The following is a 22,298-nucleotide window of genomic DNA, read 5'->3' as shown; positions in this document are numbered from 1 at the left end:
AAGAACATTGTCCTATTGTTCATTGCACTGTGAAGTGTCATTTTGAAACATGAAATGTGTGGGAATCAACACCTCAAGGGAAGGGGTCACTTCATTAATGTCATAAGGTCATTTTGTGTTGTTTATGAGTGTCAGTGTGTCAGAAATGTTTTCTCATCCGCCCATATGTAAAACAGGGAGATTTGAATGCTAGATGTCAGAGGTCTGACGTCATCACAGAGGTGTCAAAAGAAGGGGTGAAATGTGGGTAAGAGGGGGTGCAAGAATCTTCCCACTGTGTGTTAGGTTCACTGTCATAGTGGACAGTATCATGGTACACCCCTACACCCCCCCCCCACCCCCCCTGCCCACTCATCCTCATGTTTGTCACTGAGCCAAAGGCTAATGTGTTGTAGAGTGCCACACTTTTTCATCATTACAGAGGAAGGTTGTAGGCACCTTTGGCCTAAATTTCAAACTTAATGCACCACAACTAAAGACAGTTATGTTGTTGTTGTTGTGGACTTCAGTCCTGAGACTCGTTTGATGCAGCTCTCCATGCTACTCCATCCGGTGCAAGCTTCTTCATCTCCCAGTACCTACTGCAACCTACATCCTTCTGAATCTGCTTAGTGTATTCATCTCTTGGTCTCCCTCTACGATTTTTACCCTCCACACTGCCCTCCAATACTAAATTGGTGATCCCTTGATGCCTCAGAACATTCCTACCAACCGATCCCTTCTTCTGGTCAAGTTGTGCCACAAACTTCTCTTCTCCCCAATCCTATTCAATACTTCCTCATTAGTTATGTGATCTACCCATCTAATCTTCAGCATTCTTCTGTAGCACCACATTTCGAAAGCTTCTATTCTCTTCTTGTCCAAACTATTTATCGTCCATGTTTCACATGGCTACACTCCATACAAATACTTTCAGAAATGTCTTCCTGACACTTAAATCTATACTCAATGTTAACAAATTTCTCTTCTTCAGAAACGCTTTCCTTGCCATTGCCAGTCTACATTTTATATCCTCTCTACTTTGACCATCATCAGTTATTTTGCTCCCCAAATAGCAAAACTCCTTTACTACTTTAAGTGTCTCATTTCCTAATCTAATACCCTCAACATCACCCGACTTAATTCGACTACATTCCATTATCCTCATTTTGCTTTTGTTGATGTTCATCATATATCCTCCTTTCAAGACATTATCCATTCCGTTCAACTGCTCTTCCAAGTCCTTTGCTGTCTCTAACAGACTAACAATGTCATCGGTGAACCTCAAAGTTTTTATTTCTTTTCCATGGATTTTAATACCTACTCCAAACTTTTCTTTTGTTTCCTTCACTGCTTGCCCAATATACAGATTGAATAACATCGGGGAGAGGCTACAACCCTGTCTCACTCCCTTCCCAACCACTGCTTCCCTTTCATGTCCCTCGACACTTATAACTGCCATCTGCTTTCTGTACAAATTGTAAATAGCCTTTCGCTCCCTGTATTTTACCCCTGCCACCTTCAGAATTTGAAAGAGAGTATTCCAGTCAACATTGTCAAAAGCTTTCTCTAAGTCTACAAATGCTAGAAATGTAGGTTTGCCCTTACTTAATCTAGCTTCTAAGATAAGTTGTAGGGTCAGTATTGCCTCACGTGTTCCAACATTTCTACGGAATCCAAACTGATCTTCCCCGAGGTTGGATTCTACTAGTTTTTCCATTCGTCTGTAAAGAATTCGCGTTAGTATTTTGCAGTTTCACATCTGTCAGCACCTGCTTTCTTTGGGATTTAAATTATTATATTCTTCTTGAAGTCTGAGGGTACTTTGCCTGTCTCATACATCTTACTCACCAGATGGTAGAGTTTTGTCAGCACTGGCTCTCCCAAGGCCGTCAGTAGTTCCAATGGAATGTTGTCTACTCCGGGGGCCTTGTTTCGATTCAGGTCTTTCAGTGCTCTGTCAAACTCTTCACACAGTATTGTATCTCCCATTTTGTCTCCATCTACATCCTCTTCCATTTCCATAATATTGTCCTCAAGTACATCGCCCTTCTATAGACCCTCTATATACTCCTTCCACCTTTCTGCTTTCCCTTCTTTGCTTAGAACTGGGTTTCCATCTGAGCTCTTGATGTTCATACAAGTGCATCTCTTATCTCCAAAGGTCTCTTTAATTTTCCTGTAGGCAGTATCTATCTTACCCCTAGTGAGACAAGCCTCTACGTCCTTACATTTGTCCTCTAGCCATCCCTGCTTAGCCATTTTTCACTTCCTGTTGATCTCATTTTTGAGATGTCTATATTCCTTTTTGCCTGCTTCATTTACTGCATTTTTATATTTTCTCCTTTCATCAATTAAATTCAATATTTCTTCTGTTACCCGAGGATTTCTACTAGTCCTCATCTTTTTACCTACTTGATCCTTTGCTGCCTTCTCTACTTCATCCCTCAAAGCTACCCATTCTTCTTTTACCGTATTTCTTTCCCCCATTCCTGTCAATTGCTCCCTTATGCTCTCCCTGAAACTCTGTACAACCTCAGGTTCTTTCAGTTTGTCCGGGTCCCATCTCCTTAAATTTCCAACTTTTTGCAGTTTCTTCACTTTTAATCTACAGGTCTTAACCAATAGATTGTGGTCAGAGTCCACATCTGCCCCTGGAAATGTCTTACAATCTAAAACCTGGTTCCTAAATCTCTGTCTTACCATTATATAATCTATCTGATACCTTTTAGTATCTCCAGGGTTCTTCCATGTATACAACCTTCTTTCATGATTCTTAAACCAAGTGTTAGCTATGATTAAGTTGTGCTCTGTGCAAAATTCTACCAGGCGGCTGACTCTTTCATTTCTTAGCCCCAATCCATATTCACCTACTACGTTTCCTTCTCTCCCTTTTCCTACACTCGAATTCTAGTCACCCATGACTATTAAATTTTCGTCTCCCTTCACTATCTGAATAATTTCTTTTATCTCATCATACATTTCTTCAATTTCTTCATCATTTGCAGAGCTAGTTGGCATATAAACTTGTACTACTGTAGTAGGTGTGGGCTTCGTATCTATCTTGGCCACAATGATGCTGTCACTATGCTGTTTGTAGTAGCTTACCCGCATTCCTATTTTCCTATTCATTATTAAATCTACTCCTGCATTACCCCTATTTGATTTTGTGTTTATAACCCTGTAGTCACCTGACCAGAAGTCTTGTTCCTCCTGCCACCGAACTTCACTAATTCCCACTATATCTAACTTTAACCTATCCATTTCCCTTTTTAAATTTTCTAACCTACCTGCCCGATTAAGAGCTCTGACATTCCACGCTCTGATCCGTAGAACACCAGTTTTCTTTCTCCTGATAACAACGTCCTCTTGAGTAGTCCCCGCCCGGAGATCCGAATGGGGGACTATTTTATCTCCGGAATATTTTACAGTTATATGGTATCAAAAAAGTGATCTTTTAATTCTGTTCTGCAGTGTAGAAATTCCAAGACTTTATTGGAAAAGCAGGAAAAGAAAAATTCTACATACTAACTATAGGAAGGCACAGTCTGCATGATGAAACAAATGGAAATGGTCACAGGATGGTCAACTTAGCTATCATAAAGAACCTGAGAGTTAGTTTGACAGTATTTAACTACAGAGAATACATAAGGAAACCATTATATGTAAAATGATTTGTTGGAACAAATTGAGGTAGAGGGCCACAATAAGAATTCACAACAATTTTCCAATTAATCAAAAATTGGAAACATGGATTTCAGAGCTCAACCTTTTTCATTAGAGGTAAGAATGGCAACTTGATTAATGACAAGGAAAATCTAGAAAGATGGAAAGAATACTTCACAGAAATCATTAATCATCTAGAACCAGGTGAGTTGCTACATGCAGACACCATGGAGGAAAGGAAAGATAAAAAAAATTGGAAGTGATTGCAGAAGATGTGAATATTGTAGTCAAAAGATTCAGAAACAACAAAGCTTCAGGGGAGGAGACAATAACAGGAGAATTAATCATAGAGGGAGGCGAGAACTTGCAGCAAAAGATACATAAACTGACGTAGCTGCTGTTTCAGAAGAATGAGACATTGCCAGAAGGATGGAAATTCTCTGTAATATATTCAACATACAATAAGGTAAGTAAAACAGAATGTGGTAACTATAGAGGTATCAGCTTGCTGAATGTAACTTACAAGGTACTGCTTGTCTTCATGTTCAGAAAATTAGAGCTTTTCGTAGAGAACAACATACATGAATACAAGGCTGGATTACAACCAAATATTAACATATCACATTCTCAGTCTTAAGAAAATTGTCTTAAAAATACAGTGAATGTACTACAGATATCTACTGCTGGGTACAACAGCATCCACAGGAATAGCCAATAAAATGTACTGTGTGACTTCAGAATCCTTGAGAAGCCCTTAAGAATGGTGTAAACATATATGGATTGGTCAAGAGTGGAAGAACATTTCCAAGAGGTCACATCAGAAACATTCAAGAGTGATACAGGTCTCAGACAAGCAAATGCTCTCATGTTCTGTACAATTTCATCTGAGAGAAAGTAGTAAGGGAATGCAGGCAACAGGAGTGGGCTGGAGTACAGATGGGTGGTAATTTTAATTGTTTTGCAAAATGTGCATACATCATTATTTGTGCACACATTTCACACTGGGATCTTATATAAAGGAGAATGGAGGAGGAGGAGGAGGAACAAGGGACTCTTATCTCATGATGCAACAACCAACAGTCTTACAGAAGTTGAAGAGCAAAAGAATGATTTGGGCAGGCCATGTAGCCTGTTTGCCAGAAGAAAGACAGGCGAAGAAGGCACCAAACACCAGATGCCACATAGGGCGACAAAGGCAGCACTGGACAGATGACCTGGTGAAGGACATTGCAGCCCTTGGGACTGAAGGCACCTGGAGGAACTGAGCACAAAAGAGGAAGAAATGGAGGCAGTTCATGGAAGCAGGGTGTGGTATGCAAGAGCAATGATTGCTGGATATGTATGTGTATATGTATGCTATAAAATCAGAACATCAGTGTAAATATTATTCTTGCATAATAAAATTTTAAATGGTATAATCTCCTGTGTATCAGTCTTCTGTTGTCAGTGAATTAATTTGACAGTACCGCTCCAGTTTTCCCTGAAACATTTCTTTGTAAAACAAACTTTAGTAAGATTAATGATGCTTCTTCAAACAGAAATGTGCTCAGCTCTTCTATATTGTAGTCTGCAAGAGACAATGTACAGTTGCCTGAGAGGACTGATTAAAGAAGAATAAGATGGAATTTTGGCACCTTGTTTTACAATTCTGCTTCAGAGCTATTCTTCTATTTCAGTGCACTTCTTGCAGCATTTCTGGCAGTCCTCAAACTTGTATAAAAACTAATTTTGTTCCACATTTCTTAAGCATTATTTCACAATTCCCAAATTCTTTTAAAAGTAATAAAAAAAATTTCACAGGGAACTAAGCAGATTTAATGATAAGAGAGTTTCATATTATTGTTATTGTTATTATTATTATTATTGTTGTTATTATTATTCTTTCTTTCCTTTCTCAGACGTTATGTCTGGTTAAAAATGGAAAGTGGTGCGGACCTTGATCAAGCGTGGCTTCCTTTAAACTGTACGGTATATGTTACATTGCATTTAGGAACTTTCGGGTAATTGAACATGTATCAATAATTACAGATTTCTGTAGTTGTATATATACTTCTGGATGTAGCTGTATTGTATTGATGTTCTGGTGGATATTGTGTGGTATGACTCCTGTAGTTGATAGTATAATTGGTATAATGTCAACTTTATCCTGATGCTACATGTCCTTGAATTCCTCAGCCAGTTGGATGTATTTTTCAATTTTTTCTCCTGTTTCCTTCTGCATATTTGTTGTATTGGGTATGGATATTTCGATTAGTTGTGTTAATTTCTTCTTTTTATTGGTGAGTATGATGTCTGGTTTGTTGTGTGGTGGTGTTTTATCTGTTATAATAGTTCTGTTCCAGTATAATTTGTATTCATCATTCTCCAGTACATTTTGTGGTGCATACTTGTATTTGGGAACTTGTTGTTTTATTAGTTTATGTTGTATGGCAAGTTGTTGATGTATTATTTTTGCTACATTGTCATGTCTTCTGGGGTATTCTGTATTTGCTAGTATCATCTTGTGATGTGATCTACTATTTCTATTTGTTGTTTGCAAAAGTCTGCATTTATCTGTTGTGGTATTGGGATCTATGCTTGCTGTAATATCTGGTGTTTATTGTTTGATCCTGTATTGTAATCATGAATCCTTCCGTCTCACTGTATATATTGCCTTTTCTTAGCCATGCGTTGGATGCGTCTTGATCGATGTGTGGCTGTGTTAGATGATACGGGTGCTTGCCATGTAGTGTTTTCTTTTTCCAATTTACTTTCTTCATATCTGTTGATGTTATGTGCTCTAAAGTGTTGTATAAGTGGCTATGAAATTGCAATGGTGTAGCTGATGTATTTATATGAGTGATTGCTTTGTGTATTTTGCTAGTTTCTGCTCGTTCTATAAAGAATTTTCTTAAATTGTCTACCTGTCCATAATGTAGGTTTTTTATGTCGATAAATCCCCTTCCTTTCTGCTCAATGTGAATCTTTCTGTTGCTGAATGTATTCTATATTTGTGGCATTGTGATCGTGTAAGTGTATTGAGTGCTTCTAGGTCTGTGTTACTCCATTTCACTACTTCAAATGAGTAGGTCAATATTGGTATAGCATAAGTATTTATAGCTTGTGTCTTGTTTCTTGCTGTCAATTCTGTTTTTAGTATTTTTGTTAGCCTTTCTTTAGTTCTTTCTTTAGTTATTATTATTATTAAAAATTGTGCTAATTTCTTTGCAACTGGCTTCTAATAACCTTACAATTTTTTTGATTTGGATACCAGTAACTTCCAGACTGGTTTATTTTCATCAAAGGGTCATAACAATCCAAGAATGAGTCTTCACCAGTATTGATGGTTCCAAAAATCATCTCCTCTATTAGCGAAGATATGAAGCAGCACATTGTGTTTCTGTTCCCTCTGTCTTTAGTTCAGAACCCTATAAACATGGTATTCATTGGTTACTAATGTGGTATGTATGGAGATAATTACAATAATGGCAGTTACACTGGTGGCTAAAATAACATAAATGTTTATGTGTGTCGTTCGTGTGTCAGTCCTAAATGACAGTGCAGCATGTTTTGAGGTTCTTGTTTTTGGAAGATAGTAAAATTATGTGCTACATTCTATATGGAAGCTTACTGTGCTTGATACAATTACAACTTGTGAATGTATATCAGCCATACGATACTTATGTCACAGCAGGACACAGTGCAAGAATCTTTGGCAATTTTTGCCCTGGAATAGTTTATCTGTTCTACATTAGGACATGGAATACTTGGTTGTGCCTCTGTCTTCTGGTCTCATTATTTTTCGTAATTGTTGTCAGATTTGTGGTCACACTTATATATTCTCCAACTGATGATTTACATTTAAAAGTGACAACATAGTTCATTTAAACCGGTAATGTAACCCCTTCTTTCAAAGAAAAAATATATGTACTGTGACTACGGCTTCACTATTGTAGCGTCAGTTAAACATTTAACTTATATTATAATCACACTCCTTTATTACAGTTATGTCAGAATATAAGTCACAAGTCTTTCTTTCTGTTATTTGAACGTACTAAATAATGCAGTATAGGGCAGAGCATTTTCACTGATCAATTGGTTATGGATGTCATAAAGTTTTAACAAAACTGGGCTTAGCCCTTTATCTTCATTATGTGTTGTAGATTGTAAATTGTATTTTATTGGTCCTGTTGTCTACACAGCAGCTTATGCATAAGACATTGGACAAGTCAAGTTATAAATATACAGGCTGAAAGTAATTTCAAGGCATACATAGGTAAGCTTACAATAATACACTTTACACGTAAGTAAGTATTTATATAACACATTTCATAAATTTAAATATTCTTCAATGGAGTAAAAGCAGTGATGCTGTAAATATGACTGTAGAGATTTTCCAAATGTATTGACCTCAGTGATAGCTTTTATGTTTTCAGGAAGTTTGTTACAAAGCTTAACTCCCATGTGAAAAGTACCTTTTTGGCACAGTGCTGTGCTGATTTGAGTCATATGTAAGTTTCTGTTTTGTCTGGTAAAGTGCTCATGTATATCACAGTTTTTTTTGTAGTCTCCAGTCCTTGCCTATTACATTTAATTTAAAGAACAAAAGGGTTTTCATAATGTATACACATGGTAATGGGGGAATACCAGATTTCTTAAACAGGGGTTTACAAGAGTCTCTAGGCTTGCACCCAAACAAGATTCTAATGGCCCTTTTTGTAGTTTAAAAGTACTATTAGCTGTTTTAGAGTTTCCCCAGAAGGTGACCCCATATCTAAGACGAGAATGAAAGTACGCATGATATGCTTTCAATACTGTTTTCTCACTACAGCATGATTTTAATGAACAAAGAAGATAACATGTTCTGCTCAGTTCAGCAATGAGATATTCAATATGCTTATTCCATCTGATGTTACTCTGCAGCCAAAGTCCTAAGAATTTGGTTTCAGTACTGTTACCAACTGGCTCGTCATTGATAGAGACTGATGGGATAAACATGTCCTTGTTAGGAACATTGTGGAATTTTAGAGCAACAGTTTTCTTACTGTTTATTACAAGCTGATTACTCTGTGCTCAGTCACTAAGTTGTTTCGTGACCGTGTTTACTGTGTGCTGTACCTGTTCATTGTCGCCTCCTTTTAGTAGAATCGTGGTGTCATCTGCAAATATGATTGTTTTGTGTGCATCAATATTTAAGCTTAGATCATTTATGTACAGAAGAAACAGAAGGGGTCCCAATACGGATCCTTGGGGTACACAACATTTTATTTTTTTATAGTCAGATAAGTGATTAGATACAGTTTTTAGTTCAATATGTGTGTGCTTGATGCACACTGCCTGCATACGATTTGTCAGGAAGGAACTGATCCTCTTGTTGGACACACCTCGAATACCATATCTTTCTAGCTTTGATAGCAGAATTTTATGGTCCACCATGTCAAAAGCTTTTGACAAGTCAATAAAGACTCCTATTGTTTCCTGTCTTTTGTCCATCAGGTTTAGGATGGAATTGATGCACTCATAGATAGCAGTTGTTGTTGACCTCTTATTTCTGAATCCATGTTGTTCATTACATAGGATGCTGTTTTTATTAATAAATTTCATGAGTTTCTCATACATCACTTTTTCCAGTACTTTAGAGATGCAGGAGGAAATTGTGATGGGTCTGTAATTATTTACATTGTCTTTATCCCCTTTTTATATACAGGAATATTTTGATGTTTTCAACACATCAGGTCAGAGATGGAAAATAATGTACCTCTTACTGAGTGATACAAGTTAATCAATCACCTATTTTTCAGATATACATCTCATTTAACATGAAAGAATGAAGACTCAGTTTTTCAGACAGATAGACATGGGGATGTAACAGAAGCATGGCAGCATGTTTGTGGTCCTATAGTTTCATGCACGTGTGTGCAGTGATATGTGTTCAACTAAACTTGTGCCTACTAGATACAAATGCAAGAGCACTGTGTGTTAGAAATAATCAAATGAGACAGGACATTTTTTTTTTTAAATATTGGCCTCATTTTTGGGAAGAGGGTCTCATGCCTTGTCCTGCGATCATAATTCAGGTTCCAGAATGAGATTTTCACCCTGCAGCAGTGTTGCGCTGATCGCTGATATGAAACTTCCAGGTAGATTAAAACTGTGTGCCCGACTGAGACTCGAACTCGGGACCTTTGCCTTTCACGGGCAAGTGCTCTACAATCTGAGCTACCGAAGCACAACTCACACCCGGTACTCACAGCTTTACTTCTGCCAGTAGTAAAAGCTGTGAAGTAAAGCTGTGAGTACCGGGCGTGAGTTGTGCTTCGGTAGCTCAGATTGTAGAGCACTTGCCCGTGAAAGGCAAAGGTCCCGAGTTCGAGTCTCGGTCGGGCACACAGTTTTAATCTGCCAGGAAGTTTCATAATTCAGGTTCCATTAAATTGTGTTAGGCAAGTTCTAGCAAGGCCATGGCTGACCATCTGTCCTCCCCTCATTTTTAGGTGTATATTCATATGTCATAAAACATGGTTCATATTTTTCCTTATATTAAGTTGAAAAATTCCTTGTACTTAGCTGAAAAATCCTATGTCACTGTAAAATGATCCTTGAATGAACGATTACTAATATTATCATTCATTGGATAGTAATTTGTTGCTACCGCACAAGTATCTTGCAAATGTGAGTGTTAGATATACAGTTGATATCTAAAGGACTACAACAAAGATACCTACATTTTTCTACATTTACATAAACAAATATAAAATGGCATGCACCATTACAGAATTTCCAAAATTTATCAGATGTTTGGAAAAATCTACACCCCATTATGTTTTGTAATTATCTATTTTCCCTTTAATATTTACAGAAATACATCATGTATAATACTTTTGGCAGCAAATACTCTAAATCCTAAACCTGTTTAGCACTATGGACTGTTAAGACAAATCATATACCGCTTTTCTTAAATTAAAATACTCATCTCGCAGAAAAAGATCATACACAAAGAAAAACTGAAAATGACTTCTTTTCAGTTTCACTTATTAACATCCAGTGCATCAAAAGTCTTCTGTAATGTCTGTGTCTGACACAGAATGTTTATAACTAGTGTTGACAAAATATGTACATCATTAATAATAGCAATATAGCATTGCACAGTTCACAATACGTCTTAGTGTTATCATTCCACTTCTTGTGCCTAGATGGCTATTTTACTACTTACATATAACATTTTTACTTTAATGGGTATTTCAGAAAGCTACAAATTAAACTCACGTTGTCCACCTGATTCCATTCTAGAGGCTGTATTTACTGTGTCACCAAAGAGACAGTAATGTGGCATTTTCTGACCCACTACACCTGCGCACACTGGTCCTTTAAAAAGGATATAGAAGTTCATTAGTACAGGAAACAGCACAGTATAATTTGACTAAAAAGATGAGTACTATAGTTGAGCATATATACACATCTTAAATGTTCATCTTAAAAGTTCTTACAGTTCAGATAGAACTATCCACAACTAATCTGCCTGCATCTTGCCAACCAGTAAACATGGTAAATAAATGGAAGAAATTATGAGAAAGAACTGCTGGTGAGTACTTACCTTCAGGAGAAATTTTAGTGCTCCTGATAGATACATCAAAAAATAAATACACTATCCTAACTTTCGGAACTAATAGTTACTTCCTAAGAGAGAAAAAAGAGGGGGTGGGGTGGGAGTTGAAGGACTTGGGAAGGCTGAAAAGAAAGGTCAGATGCTTCAGACCCCAGGGTAAGATGGATCCACCCATCAGTGTGTTTATGTTCAAAATTTGTCAAAATGACATTGTGAACATCTGCTAAAGGAAACACAGGAGACACGTTGCAAACTGAAACTAAGTGAAAAGCTTTAGTTAAGGAAATATCAGCCTGTAGTTATGACGTAAAAAGAATAAAAACTGATTGCTGCTGATTTTTACAGTAGTGGCTAAGTTATCAAAGACATTGAGACCAAGAGTAATTGTACTTATCCTTCTCAACTGTGCAGTGGAACCAATTAGTGGTACGTTGAGATTTTACTGTTTGACTGAATTAGTGAAATGAGCTCTAGTCATACAGAAGGTAATATAGGTGGTATTGTGTCATCAAGGAAAAAATTAAATTTGTTTCATAATTTCATGATTAAATCAAAATCTAGATCATGTATTTTTACTGCCACAACTAGTCTTAATCAAATTAGCCCAATAGCTGTCACCAGTATCAGCAGAATGGTGACCCACAGATTTGGACTGGACTGTCATCCTTTGTCTGGATCTAGTCAGTGGTCTGCCGGAATTATCCTCATGGTCTGATCATTTACCATATACTCATAGTTATTGTGGTATTCAAATTAAATTGCTACTGAGTCATTGTGACCAGTGGTCAGGTCTTCATTTCTTTTTTATTGGAAGCCTCTACATCAATCTATTCTTCAGAAATACCACACAGCTTCATGCTAAGGATGTGGATACCATCTCTTTTTTTTCTCTCTCCTTGCTGTAAGATCATTATCTTCAATTTTGTAGGTGATATCTGACAAGCAATACAGGCTTTTATACAGGCCAATGATAACTCTGTCCGAACAGACCAGCCGCCGTGTCATCCTCAGTCTACAGGTGTCATTGGATGCAGATATGGAGGGGCATGCAGTAAGCACACTGCTCTCACAACTGTATGTCATTTACGAGACTAGAGCCGCTACTTCTCAATCAGGTAGCTCCTCAGTTTGCCCCACAAGGGCTGAGTGCAACCCGCTTGCCAACAGTGCTTGGCAAACTAGAGTGTCATCCATCCAAGTTCTAGCCCAGCCCGACAGCACTTAACTTCGGTGATCTGACAGAAACCGGTGTTACCACAGCGGCGAAGCCATTGGTACTTATTCCACTTATTCCTGAAAAAGTTACATTTGTCTAAGTGGCACTTTACCCCTGTGTCACGTAACATAGTAAATAGGGTGCTAAGGTTTCCACAGGCAATCCTGATAAGTACTGTGCTCATGACAATTGAATCATCGATATTTCGTGCAAGCATGGATAGACATGATTAACTGCATCAGATATCTTTGGAAGATGGGTGGAGTGGAAGAGATTCCAAAAGGAAAGCACTTTTATTTGTATAAGCTGAAGGGAGTGTTGATAAATATATGATGCTTTGCAACTCCTCATCTGTTGGGGTCTGCAAACACACATCAGCAAGGTCTGCTTTAGAAAAATATTCTCCTCTGACAAGATTTGTGAACAGGTTCTATAGTCATGGTATGGGGTAGGCTTCCTCTTGTGCATGGGCATTGATCATTGATTTTATGTCTACATGGAGCTGGAGGGAGCCGTTGGGTTTTTTGGCCATTACCAAGGGTGTCCTCCCCCCATGAGCCATGGACCTTGCCGTTGGTGGGGAGGGTTGCGTGCCCCAGCGATACAGATAGCCGTACCTTAGGTTCAACCACAACGGAGGGGTGAGGGGTATCTGTTGAGAGGCCAGACAAATGTGTGGATCCTGAAGAGGGGCAGCAGCCTTTTCAGTAGTTGCAGGGGCTACAGTCTGGATGATTGACTGATCTGGCCTTGTAACAATAACCAAAACGGCCTTGCTGTGCTGGTACTGCGAACGGCTAAAAGCAAGGGGAAACTACGGCCGTAATTTTTCCCGAGGGCATGCAGCTTTACTGTATGATGAAATGATGGTGGCGTCTTCTTGGGTAAAATATTCCAGAGGTAAAATAGTTCCCCATTCGGATCTCCGGGCGGGGGCTACTCAAGAGGAGAAAGAAAACTGGTGTTCTACGGGTCGGAGCGTGGAATGTCAGAGCTCTTAATCGGGCAGGTAGGTTAGAAAATTTAAAAAGGGAAATGGATAGGTTAAAGTTAGATATAGTGGGAATTAGTGAAGTTCGGTGGCAGGAGGAACAAGACTTCTGGTCAGGTGACTACAGGGTTATAAACACAAAATCAAATAGGGGTAATGCAGGAGTAGGTTTAATAATGAATCGGAAAATAGGAATGCGGGTAAGCTACGACAAACAGCATAGTGACAGCATCATTGTGGCCAAGATAGATACGAAGCCCACACCTACTACAGTAGTACAAGTTTATATGCCAACTAGCTCTGCAAATGATGAAGAAATTGAAGAAATGTATGATGAAATAAAAGAAATTATTCAGATAGTGAAGGGAGACGAAAATTTAGTAGTCATGGGTGACTGGAATTCGAGTGTAGGAAAAGGGAGAGAAGGAATCGTAGTAGGTGAATGTGGATTGGGGCTAAGAAATGAAAGAGTCAGCCGCCTGGTAGAATTTTGCACAGAGCACAACTTAATCATAGCTAACACTTGGTTTAAGAATCATGAAAGAAGGTTGTATACATGGAAGAACCCTGGAGATACTAAAAGGTATCAGATAGATTATATAATGGTAAGACAGAGATTTAGGAACCAGGTTTTAGATTGTAAGACATTTCCAGGGGCAGATGTGGACTCTGACCACAATCTATTGGTTAAGACCTGTAGATTAAAAGTGAAGAAACTGCAAAAAGGTGGAAATTTAAGGTGATGGGACCTGCATAAACGGAAAGAACCATAGGTTGTACAGAGTTTCAGGGAGAGCATAAGGGAGCAATTGACAGGAATGGGGGAAAGAAATACGGTAAAAGAAGAATGGGTAGCTTTGAGGGATGAAGTAGAAAAGGCAGCAAAGGATCAAGTAGGTAAAAAGATGAGGACTAGTAGAAATCCTCGGGTAACAGAAGAAATATTGAATTTAATTGATGAAAGGAGTATATAGAGGGTCTATACAAGGGCGATGTACTTGAGGACAATATTATGGAAATGGAAGAGTATGTAGATGACGACAAAATGGGAGATACGATACTGCGTGAAGAGTTTGACAGAGCACTGAAAGACCTGAATCGAAACAAGGCCCCCGGAGTAGACAACATTCCATTGGAACTACTGACGGCCTTGGGAGAGCCAGTCCTGACAAAACTCTACCATCTGGTGAGTAAGATGTATGAGACAGGCGAAGTACCCTCAGACTTCAAGAAGAATATAATAATTCCAATCCCAAAGAAAGCAGGTGCTGACAGATGTGAAAATTATCGATCTATCTGTTTAATAAGTCACAGCTGCAAAATACTAACGTGAATTTTTTACAGACAAATGGAAAAACTAGTAGAATCCGACCTCGGAGAAGATCAGTTTGGATTCCGTAGAAATGTTGGAACACGTGAGGCAATACTGACCCTACGACTTATCTTAGAAGCTAGATTAAGGAAGGGCAAACCTACGTTTCTAGCATTTGTAGACTTAGAGAAAGCTTTTGACAATGTTGACTATAATACCCTCTTTCAAATTCTGAAGGTGGCAGGGGTAAAATACAGGGAGCGAAAGGCTATTTACAATTTGTGCAGAAACCAGATGGCAGTTATAAGAGTCGAGGGACATGAAAGGCAAGCAGTGGTTGGGAAGGGAGTGAGACAGGTTTGTAGCCTCTCCCTGATGTTATTAAATCTGTATATTGAGCAAGCAGTGAAGGAAACAAAAGAAAAGTTTGGAGTAAGTATTAAAATCCATGGAGAAGAAATAAAAACCTAGAGGTTCGCCGATGACATTGTAATTCTGTCAGAGACAGCAAAGGACTTGGAAGAGCAGTTGAACGGAATTGATAATGTCTTGAAAGGAGGATATAAGATGAACATCAACAAAAGCAAAATGAGGATAATAGAATGTAGTCGAATTAAGTCCGGTGATGTTGAGGGTATTAGATTAGGAAATGAGACACTTAAAGTAGTAAAGGAGTTTTGCTATTTGGGGAGCAAAATAACTGATGATGGTCAAAGTAGAGAGGATATAAAATGTAGACTGGCAATGGCAAGGAAAGTGTTTCTGAAGAAGAGAAATTTGTTAACATCGAGTATAGATTTAAGTGTCAGGAAGACATTTCTGAAAGTACAGGGTGTTTCAAAAATGACTGGTATATTTGAAACGGCAATACAAACTAAACGAGCAGCGATAGAAATACACCATTTGTTGCAATGTGCTTGGGACAACAGTACATTTTCAGGCAGACAAACTTTCGAAATTACAGTAGTTACAAATTTCAACAAGAGATGGTGCTGCGGTCTGGGAAACTCTATAGTACGATATTTTCCACATATCCACCATGCGTAGCAATAATATGGCGTAGTCTCTGAATGAAATTACCCCAAACCTTTGACAACGTGTCTGGCGGAATGGCTTCACATGCAGATGAGATGTACTGCTTCAGCTGTTCAATTGTTTCTGGATTCTGGCGGTACACCTGGTCTTTCAAGTGTCCCCACAGAAAGAAGTCACAGGGCTTCATGTCTGGCGAATAGGGAGGCCAATCCACACCGCCTCCTGTCTGTTTCGGATAGCCCAAAGCAATCACACGATCATCGAAATCTTCATTCAGGAAATTAAAGACGTCGGCCGTGCGATGTGGCCGGGCACCATCTTGCATAAACCACGAGGTGTTCGCAGTGTTGTCTAAGGCCGTTTGTACACAAATTCATGAAGAATGTCCAGATAGCGTGATGCAGTTATCGTTTTGGATCTGAAAAATGGACCAATGATTCCTTTGGAAGAAATTGCGGCCCAGACCAGTACTTTTTGAGGATGCAGAGACGATGGGACTGCAACATGGGGCTTTTCGGCTCCCCATATGCGCCAGTTCTGCTTATTGACGATGCCGTCCAGGTAAAAATAAGCTTCGTCAGTAAACCAAATGCTGCCCACATGCATATCGCCGTCATCAATCCTGTGCACTATATCATTAGCAAATGTCTCTCGTGCAGCAATGGTAGTGGCGCTGAGGGGTTGCCGCGTTTGAATTTTGTATGGATAGAGGTGTAAACTCTGGCGCATGAGACGATACGTGGATTGGCGTCATTTGGACCGCAGCTGCAACACACCGAACAGAAACCCGAGGCCGCTGTTAGATCACCTGCTGCACTAGCTGCACGTTGCCCTCTGGGGTTGCCGTACGCGGTCGCCCTACCTTTCCAGCACGTCGCCCTACCTTTCCAGCACGTTCATCCGTTACGTTCCCAGTCCGTTGAAATTTTTCAAACAGATCCTTTATTGTATCGCTTTTCGGTCTTTTGGTTACATTAAACCTCCGCTGAAAACTTCGTCTTGTTGCAACAACACTGTGTTCTAGGCGGCGGAATTCCAACACCAGAAAAATCCTCTGTTCTAAGGAATAAACCATGTTGCCCACAGCACACTTGCACATTGTGAAAAGCACACACTTACAGCAGAAAGATGACGTAGAGAATGGCGCACCCACAAACGGTGTATTTCTATCACTGCTCGTTTAGTTTTTATTGCCGTTTCAAATATACCGGTCATTTTTGAAACACCCTGTATTTGTATGGAGTGTAGCCACGTGAAACATGGACGATAAATAGTTTGGACAAGAAGAGAATAGAAGCTTTCGAAATGTGGTGCTACAGAAGAATGCTGAAGATTAGATGAGTAGATCACATAACTAATGAGGAAGTATTGAATAGGATTGGGGAGAAGAGAAGTTTGTGGCACAAATTGACCAGAAGAAGGGATTGGTTGGTAGGACATGTTCTGAGGCATCAAGGGATCACCAATTTAGTATTGGAGGGCAGCATAGAGGGTAAAAATCGTAGAGGGAGACCAAGGGATGACTACACTATGCAGATTCAGGAGGATGTAGGTTGCAGTGGGTACTGGGAGATGAAGAGGCTTACACAGGATAGAGTAGCATGGAGAGCTGCATCAAACCAGTCTTATGACTGAAGACTACAACAACAACAACAACAACAACAACAACAACCAAGGGTGTTGCCCAAGTGCTGGTTTTAACATGTTCAGTCACTCCAGTGGTTTGAAGGACAATAGAGTTCTTCCTTAATGGTTATTTGTAAGGAGACTGAAATAGGTAGCGCCTGGTAAAAATGGCTCACTGCGTCTGGACACAAGGAGACGTGTGGCAATTGGTGGCAAACCACTGGGCAGTTTCTAAAATAGATGCGTGGGGGGGCACAAAGGTCATAGGATTCCTGGAATGGAACAGTGCCACAATAACTTCGTATTCACATTAGAATTAATGACACAGATTATATTCAATCCTCACCTTCCAAAAATTGCTTGATAGAGAAGCCCAGAACCCTGTCAGGTACAATGAAACCAAACAATGAGAAGGCATCCGGAATGGAAATATTTCCAGATAAGTGACTGCTGACAGCAAACAGTATTATCAGCCATGTGACCTTTCTGTAGACAGTGATGATGCTGTATTGACACTGGAGGAGAACAGAACTGTCACCATAATCTATCAACATATGGCAGGGCAGGAACAAGTCTGGAGCATGTAGACAGTCATACATTTGTAGCTTCACCAAGGAAACGGTTGCTCCCATGTCCACTTGGAAATGGACACCTTTGTTCGCAATGGTCTGGACCCCACTAGACATGTCAATGCAGTGTGAAGGACTGTTCAAAAGCCATTGACACACCTGAAAGTGACAAAACATGATGCCACCATCTGGGAAGTGGTTTAAGAATAATACATGTATCTGGAGCCCATTTGAAATGTCGTCTGGACTGCTGCTACTTGTGGTCAAGCCACTGGGTACTCATTCGCTTCCTGTATGATTTCGAAACTGTGCAGTTTTCAAAATATCATCCAAGAGTTGTCCAGCTCAAGGGTTGTCATGCATAGTTCCAGGTTTGGAGCAAATCGGACCTCCAAGTCTCCAATCAAAGAGTCTGCATATGAGGTTTTGCATGCTGAGTTTGCTGGGTGAAATTGGCATTGGTGACTCTATCCTTAGAGACTGGTGATTTGGGAGTGATATGGCTGACCGGTTTGCTTGTGATATTGATTAAATTCTAGCTGTGGTGCAACCACATGGAACTGTTCTGAACAATAATTCGGAAGCAACATGCACATTCCTCTAATGTTAGTGTGACTGGATTGAAGAGGGGAGACAACTTATTTGCTAAGATAAATGTATGCAAGTTTCTGGGGAAGCCCAAGGAAGAAAGGGCAACTGTTGAGGAGCATCGTCCATGACATTAAATGTCAGCTGCTGTAAGTGTATATCTCACTCCTCTTTGGCATTGTTAAAAGACAGAAACACAGGTGGGTGGCTCTCTGCCTGGGAAGTGACTACTGCGTGTATTAGGTGGGTACCCTGAATCTGTAGTTGATGCTTCAAAAGGTGAATTGTTGATGGACAACTTATTTTGCTGGCGGTGGTTTTGCTGTTGTAGAAACTACTATAGAACTGTTGTTGCAACTGCTTCTGCAGTTCCAAGAGTTGCAGGACCTTTGTGTCCATGGAATTCTGCTAACCTTTTATCTTGTCAACATTTATTGTGACTGAAATCTGACAGCGACTCCAGCCTGTAATTGTTATCATAAAGATCGCTGACTGTGGATGAAGACAACAAAAAAGAGTGCACAAGTGGAGCCAGCATGAGAAACTAACAAGAGCAGTGAGTAAGCCAAACAGAGTAGCAAAGTGGATACACAAGAACAGCAGTATTTTATGGATAGCAATAAGAGCATGAGGAAAATACATCACTGAAAGCTGTGCCGTGGTGCAGCAGAACTTATAGTCCTGCCATGAGCAGTCACTGTTGCAAGAGAGGTGCCACATTGTGGCAAGACAAGGCCATTGATATGGCACAGTGGCACAAGTAGCAGCTCCACCTAATAGAAATAATTGAGTTCCACACTCTGGTGGACCTTAAACTCACTGGGCTGAGGTACCTGATGGAGGACTCTGGTTCTATTGGAATGAGAAGTACATCTAATCTCAGCATTGTAAGATTGAAACTGACACATAATATCCACTGTTTCCCCAGGCTCTTGATCATGGATTAGAAACAAACTATATGAAACAAGTAGTGGCATGTTTTGGTGTAGTGAATGTGAACATCAAGGAGGGGAATATCATATCTCAATTTTTCTCTTCTGTGTCAGTGTAAAGCAAGAGCATATTTACCATCTTATTAAAACATTTATGATGCAATTTGTCTGTAGGGGGTAGGCATTTGACATTGTGTGGTTTAATACTGCATCACGAAATTAATTGAAACACATATCTTGAGTGAAACAACTTTTCTACAATCAGCAATGATTGCACACATTTCCTCATCCTTCTAGCTCCCTAAGACATCAGCCACAATCTAGTGAAATGGAGAAACTTCAGGAGAAACTGGTGCTACTAATTGTCCAGGGTGCAAATAAGTCATATGCTTCCCTCATTGGCATTCTATACAGTCACAGATTAGTAGAGACATGGCCTAAGGCAGCAGTTTTCATTCTATCAAGGCTCTTTACACATCCCAGATGACTGATTTCAGTACATCATGAAAATACTTAAGTATAGTGGCTGAAAATGAGCTAGGTTGATGAAGATCCATTTATACCCAGTTGGGTCATAACTTTCTTTTAAACAATGTTCAATTTATTAATGTGAAATCTCCTGTGATAGCTTCTTCCTCCTCAAAAGTCATTGTGGTCTTCAGTAATGCCAGATCCTCACTTAGCTTGGATGCAATGTTTATAGAGCAGCCACAACTCTAGCACTGCCATTTTCCTCCAACCAATTTGGTAAAAGATAGTCAGCATCCCTGTGTTTACATCCATTTTTGTGTGCCATTATTACTCATACTCCTGAAAATTTAATATCTAAAAATTGTTATTTAGTCACGTCATCCAAAATAAAAAATTGTGGTCAGTCACAAAAGTAAATAGCCCTTTTTGTAAACAGTGTCAGAACTTATTGATTACCCTCACAATTACAATGCACTGTTGTCAGTCAAAGAATAATTCTTCTGGGACTTGGAGAGTACTCTGGAAGTGTAAACAGTTGTTACTCTTTCTGCATTTTCTTGGATTTTCTCTGGAAGTGATCATAAACAATATGCATCAGTATATGGTTCATCTCAGCATTCTCATCAAAAAGTACCAGGTCCTGAGATGATGTCAACACCATCTTAAGGATACAGAAAGATCTTTCTTGTGCTTTGCATCTCCTGCAGCAATGTCCAGTCGTAGGAGCACATTCCAAGTAAACTTTACGCATCTGAGGAATTACATAACCTTTTATGGCTCTTATATTTTTCTGAATCAGGTCAAACTACACTTCTGTTACCTAGGTGCCCAGTATTTTTATTTCCTGGTTGACAAAGAGGTACTTCTTCAGATTCAGATGAACACCTCCAAAAGGGGTGGTGGGAGCGATGCACAAATATAATGGCATAATTTTTAACTCATAGAAGCCATCAAAAATTATGAAAGGAGTCTCTTCTCAGTTAGCCTCATCAGCCTAGATGTGTCTGTAGCAAGTCAATCTCTTCAGGTAGTCCTAGGTGTCATCAGTTTGTGGCAGTTGGTATATATAAGTTTTGGCGACTTTAATCAGCCACTGTTAATCCATGCAGAGAAACCATATACCATCTTTCTTCATCATGAGGACCAAGACCCCCTAACATCTGGATTCTTGCATTGCTTGCTTACTCAGAGACACCTACTTTGGTTCAAGAAAATGGTTCAAATGGCTCTGAGCACTATGGGACTTAACATCTGAGGTCATCAATCCCCTAGAACTTAGAACTACTTAAACCTAACTAACCTAAGGACATCACACACATCCATGCCCAAGGCAGGATTCGAACCTGCAACCATAGCGGTTGCGCGGCTCCAGACAGAAGCACATAGAACTGCTTGGCCACACTAGCTGGCTCATCCACTTTGACCACAGGTTGAAAGGGGTGATAATCTCCAATGATGATACAGCATTTCACATTGGGTCAGCTGGTTGCTGTTGTCTGCACTCTGGGTGAAGATGGCCTGTACTAACCAACATTGTTCCTTGTTGAAGCTGTGATCTACTGGCAGCTGGATATAGATTCCTCTGGTGGGTGGTCAGTAATGGTAGCAAAGTGTAATTCTCCACTGATGGCACTGAGCTGTGTTTCTTGAGCTCATTCAGCTTTTTAAATGTCTATACCTTCAGGGTAAGTTGCAGCTGTTCATAGCAGTTAGTGACCCAGAGATCTCCTAGTCCACTTTGCTGATGCACAGATTTCTTTTGTGGAGATAAATACTTTTTCACACTAGAGTAGAACTTTACAGTTTAACTGTTGAGTAGAACTCAGGTGACTGATGACTGTGGGGTCAGTGTGTCTTCAACAGTAGATAATCACCCAGATAGTTCATATGAGGACTTTTTGGAGTAGCTTTGCCGATCTAGCTCCAGTCTTCCAAACTCTATGATTGCTTGTAATTCTTGTGGGAAGTTCCAAGAATAACATAATGGCTGCATTCTGAAAAAAAGCCATGTTCTGTCATTGTTAGTTATTCTCACAATGCAGTCCATATTTGCTGGATATGTTTTCCACTTGCAACAGTTAGCACACCTGCTCTTCAATCTTGGAACATTACCTTCTTCAGCTGATGACGATAAGCACCCAATAAACACAAAATGACACCTCAAAAGAGATAGTGCTTTGACAGGCTAGACATTGTTGATGACGTCAGTGTGATATCCTGACATTGTGGTAACTGTCATTATGGAGAATTTTTATTTTGGTGGCCTTATCTCCATAGGTAGTCAACCTTGCTGAGTGATCCTAATGTAGGTGGCTGGGCAAGCAGCTG

At 39.6% G+C, this 22,298-nt stretch overlaps 1 protein-coding gene across 1 annotated transcript in view; it reads right to left on the bottom strand.

Annotated features, from left to right (window-relative positions):
* Positions 1-22,298, bottom strand: part of LOC126267231 (atrial natriuretic peptide receptor 1-like) — a 427,041-nt gene that overhangs the window by 43,883 nt on the left and 360,860 nt on the right. The window contains exon 12 of the mRNA XM_049972213.1: positions 10,891-10,989. Within this exon, the coding sequence (XP_049828170.1) occupies positions 10,891-10,989 (99 nt within the window). The remainder of the gene's footprint in view (positions 1-10,890; positions 10,990-22,298) is intronic.

Source organism: Schistocerca gregaria, chromosome 4 (assembly GCF_023897955.1).
Source record: "Schistocerca gregaria isolate iqSchGreg1 chromosome 4, iqSchGreg1.2, whole genome shotgun sequence".
Classification (NCBI taxonomy): Eukaryota; Metazoa; Arthropoda; class Insecta; order Orthoptera; family Acrididae; genus Schistocerca; species Schistocerca gregaria.
Note: the sequence above shows the minus strand (reverse complement) of the source record. Positions and strands in the feature narration are given on the sequence as shown.